The 3,471-nt window shown below is 59.4% G+C and overlaps 1 protein-coding gene across 1 annotated transcript in view; it reads left to right on the forward strand.

The window, feature by feature from the left end:
- Positions 1-3,471, forward strand: part of LOC104412306 (N-terminal EF-hand calcium-binding protein 3-like) — a gene marked incomplete at its 5' end in the record, with an annotated part of 19,552 nt that overhangs the window by 13,498 nt on the left and 2,583 nt on the right. The window contains 5 exons of the mRNA XM_010022982.1: positions 1,463-1,599; positions 1,769-1,890; positions 2,168-2,241; positions 2,627-2,680; positions 3,127-3,239. Of these exons, the coding sequence (XP_010021284.1) occupies positions 1,463-1,599; positions 1,769-1,890; positions 2,168-2,241; positions 2,627-2,680; positions 3,127-3,239 (500 nt within the window). The remainder of the gene's footprint in view (positions 1-1,462; positions 1,600-1,768; positions 1,891-2,167; positions 2,242-2,626; positions 2,681-3,126; positions 3,240-3,471) is intronic.

Consider the following 3,471-nt stretch of genomic DNA (forward strand, 5'->3'; position numbering starts at 1 on the left):
ACCGTTCCTTGTCCAGGGTTATACAGTGCCCATCAGGGGCCTGAAATCTGGCTGGATGATGGAAATCTTGGTTCTGGAGGTCTCCTTCATAGTCCATGGAGACGTAGCAGCATTGCTTCTTCATCTGGATCACCGTCTTCTTCTTCAAGGCCTTCAGCGCTGAGGGCTCGTTGGGGCTGTCCATCAGCAGGCTGTGCAGGTAGCTGGAGAGGAAGCCACCAGCCACCCCAAGGCGGTAAGTGGCCTCCCTGCAGGTCTGTCCCAGGTATATGGAGGTGATGTGGGACACTCCAGCCCCAGCCTCCACGGCCAGACCCGTGACCCTGCCATAGGCACAGAGGGAGAGGAACCCGGTGTTGGCCACGTGCAGGGCTGGCACCCCGAAGCGCTCAAAAAGCACCTCTGCCACCTTCTCCCTGTTGGTGGAGGGGCACGATGGGGAGTCAGCCATGAGCACTGGCTGCTCCTCTGGGGGAGCTCTCAGGCCGCAGAAGAAGAGGTGGCTCCATAGGTTTTCCATGCTGTCCCAGTCCTCGATGATGCCCTGCTTGAGTGGGTAAGACCTGGGTGCTACGGCAAAGCCTGCCATGCTTTCAGCAGTGCTGTGGTGCTGCTGGGCCTCCCCTGCGGTGCCTGCGCTGCAGGGATGTAGGAACATGGTCCTTAGCACAAACTTGGGCTGCTTCTGGCCTGCAAAGCCTGCCCGGGTGAAGCTGCTGCCATTGTCGATGACGACTGCAGGCTTTAGCATGGCAAAGTCCTGAGGGACGCCGGGGAGGGAGGGAGGAAGAGTCTCACCCTGCAGTGGGACAAGAGGAGTCTTGTGGGGACAAACCAGGCGCTGCAAGGGAGGCTGTGCCTCAGCCCCGGTGGAGGACAACTGCCTGCTCTGGACGTGCTGTCTCTGGGAACATGCCTCAGCCTTTCCTCCTTGCTCCCTGCCTCGCTGAGCATCCCTCCTTGGGTACCTTGTCTCCATTCCTGGGGGCCTGGAGATATTCCCCAGGCCCTTGGGATGTCCAGCAGCACAAGGACAAAACTGCAGGTTGTTTTAAGGAAGGGGACCACTGCGGGCTCAGCACCACCAGCCCCGTCCCGGGAGCCCGGGTGAGGGTGCAGGTAGGGTGCTCTCTGTGCCCCACAGCCCTCCCCGGAGCTGGGGCTATTTCTACAAGTGGCCATTACCTTGTGGCTTGGAAGTGTCCATCTGAGGTCCCCTGACTCCTGAGGTGCGGTTGCTGGGCCAGGATGGGGTTATTGTGGTGCATTCCCTGCTGTGACCTCACAGGCACGCACCCAGAGGATGCTCATGTCCTGCAGTGTTGTCCCTTCCTACAGTAACTCCAGATGTGATTGGAACCCAAAACATTGGGTTTATTTAAGGCCAACCCCTTCCTGCTGCAGCTCTGCTCCCCCCAGCAGAGCCCGAGGCAGCTGATGGATCCTCCCCCCTTCCCCACAGAGGTACGAGAGCTCCTCGAAGATGGAGCAGTTCCTGACGCGGTTCCTGCTGCGGGAGACCCTGCAGCAGCTGCAGTCCCTGCAGGCCTCTCTCGAGTGCGCCGTGGACACCGTGGAGGAGCAGTCGGGGCGGGACAGGTAACGGGTGCAGGTCCTCCCCTGCCATGGGGGTCACAGTGTGGGGCATGACCCACAGGTCCCCCTGAGAGGGACATCTGGGAGCAGGATCTGCCCTTTCCGAGCCTGCTGTGAAGTGACCTGTACACTGCATGACTTCAACCCCTCCCTTTGCATCTTGTGCTTTCAGAAAGGACATCAAGAAGCTCGAGACCTCGGTTGGGCTGAGGTCAGGGAGGCGATGTGGGCGCAGAGGACAGAAGAACATCTGCCTGTCTCCAACAGACCCCTATTCTGGGATGCTAACGACAGGTATCTGCAGCCGGGTCATCCCTTGGTTGGTGTCTCTGCCCCACTGGAGCCAGTGTGGGAGCAGCAGCACGGAACAGAGCCTGGGCCACCTCACCCACATGCCAGCTGGAGCTTCTGTGGGATGTTTTATCTCTTGAGGAATAGGAAAAGTTTGAGCAGAAAAATCAGTGTTTTGGTTTAAATCAGAGGTTTAGAAGCTCTTGTGGTTTCCTGGGTCTTGAGCAAGCTCTTGCAATGAGAAGCTTTGTCAGTGACATCTCTGCCCTTCCCCACGCAGGCGTTTGTGTCGAAGACAACAGCCAGTGGATGGAAAAAAGGCGGCAGCAGCTCATCGAGAAGCTGGAGTGTAAGGTGTGTGCTGGGGAGGAGCTGAGGGGCTGCCCGTGCTGCGGGTCAGTGCCAACAGCCCTGGAATTCCATCCTGGCGTCATTACAGAGCTGCACCTGGTCACCAGACCTGGACTTGCAAAGCTGCTCATCCCCTGCTGTCTCCAGAGTCCCCCTTTTTCCCTGGGTAGGGTCTGTCGGACCCTCCTCCATGGTCTGTGCTGATCTGGCCAAGTCAGTCTGGACCCACTGAGCCCCACAGATGAGCAGGTCTCATCCCTGTTCTCCCAAAGGAACATCCAGAGTGGTACCTCCCCGTCACGCTGAGCTGGGCTGTAGGTTACTGCCGTGTTTGATCTTACTGCAAAGCTCTCCCGGTGGTGATGGCTTTTCCTGTGGTTAAATGCAGAGCCCGCGCCTGGAGCCGCTGAAGGAGGAAGCGATGTGCAAAGGAAGAGATGCAGTAAGTCCCTGTCCCGTTCCTGTTCTTTGCAGTGACCCTGCAGCGTGCACAGGTCCCCAGTCCCACTCACACAGCCCTTGGAGACTGGGGTTACTGGGTGGAGCTGCTGCCTTTGCACTGGCTGCCCGGCCACACAGCGGGATGGGATCAAAGCTGGGAGCGTGGGACCATCCACAGGACAAGTGCAGCTCCGTCAGGGCCATGAAGCCCTGGGCAGTGCCCATGGGCAGCCTGGAGGAAGGCAACGCTCCACTTACGAGTGCCCAAATGCCCCAGGGTTGTTCCGAGCACCCACAGACCATGCAGAGCCCCAGTGCAGGGGTGCAGGCCCATTTCACTGGGGCGAGGACACAGGGAATAGCAGCAGCCTCAAAGCAGGACCCTGCCACCAGGGGCAGGAGGGGACACGTTGTCCCTGGTGACACTGGTCCACTGTCCCTTCACAGCACATCCTGGTGGCGAAGAGGCAGATCTCGGTGGCAACCAGCAGCATCGAGGAGTTCCGCCAGGCCTTCAGGTCCTACACGGAGGGCACGGCCGGGCAGAGCAGCTGCCTGCAGTAAGTGCTTGAACACAGCACCCTTGGGGCACAGAAAGGGGTTCTGGGGAGTGTTCTGTGTGCTGGGCAGGGCAGGGCTGTGCAGAGGTTTGACCTAGCAGAGAGGACAGTGTCTGACTGCAGTTATCACCCCACCTCCTAATGCAGGTACCCCCAGCAAGGCCCACAGGTTGGTGTCTGGCAGGAGAAGGGTGGTTTTACTTGGTTTTGTTGCCAGCAGGGATGGCTGTGG

This window comes from Nestor notabilis, unplaced genomic scaffold, assembly GCF_000696875.1.
Source record: "Nestor notabilis isolate BGI_N333 unplaced genomic scaffold, ASM69687v1 scaffold23139, whole genome shotgun sequence".
Taxonomy (NCBI): Eukaryota; Metazoa; Chordata; class Aves; order Psittaciformes; family Psittacidae; genus Nestor; species Nestor notabilis.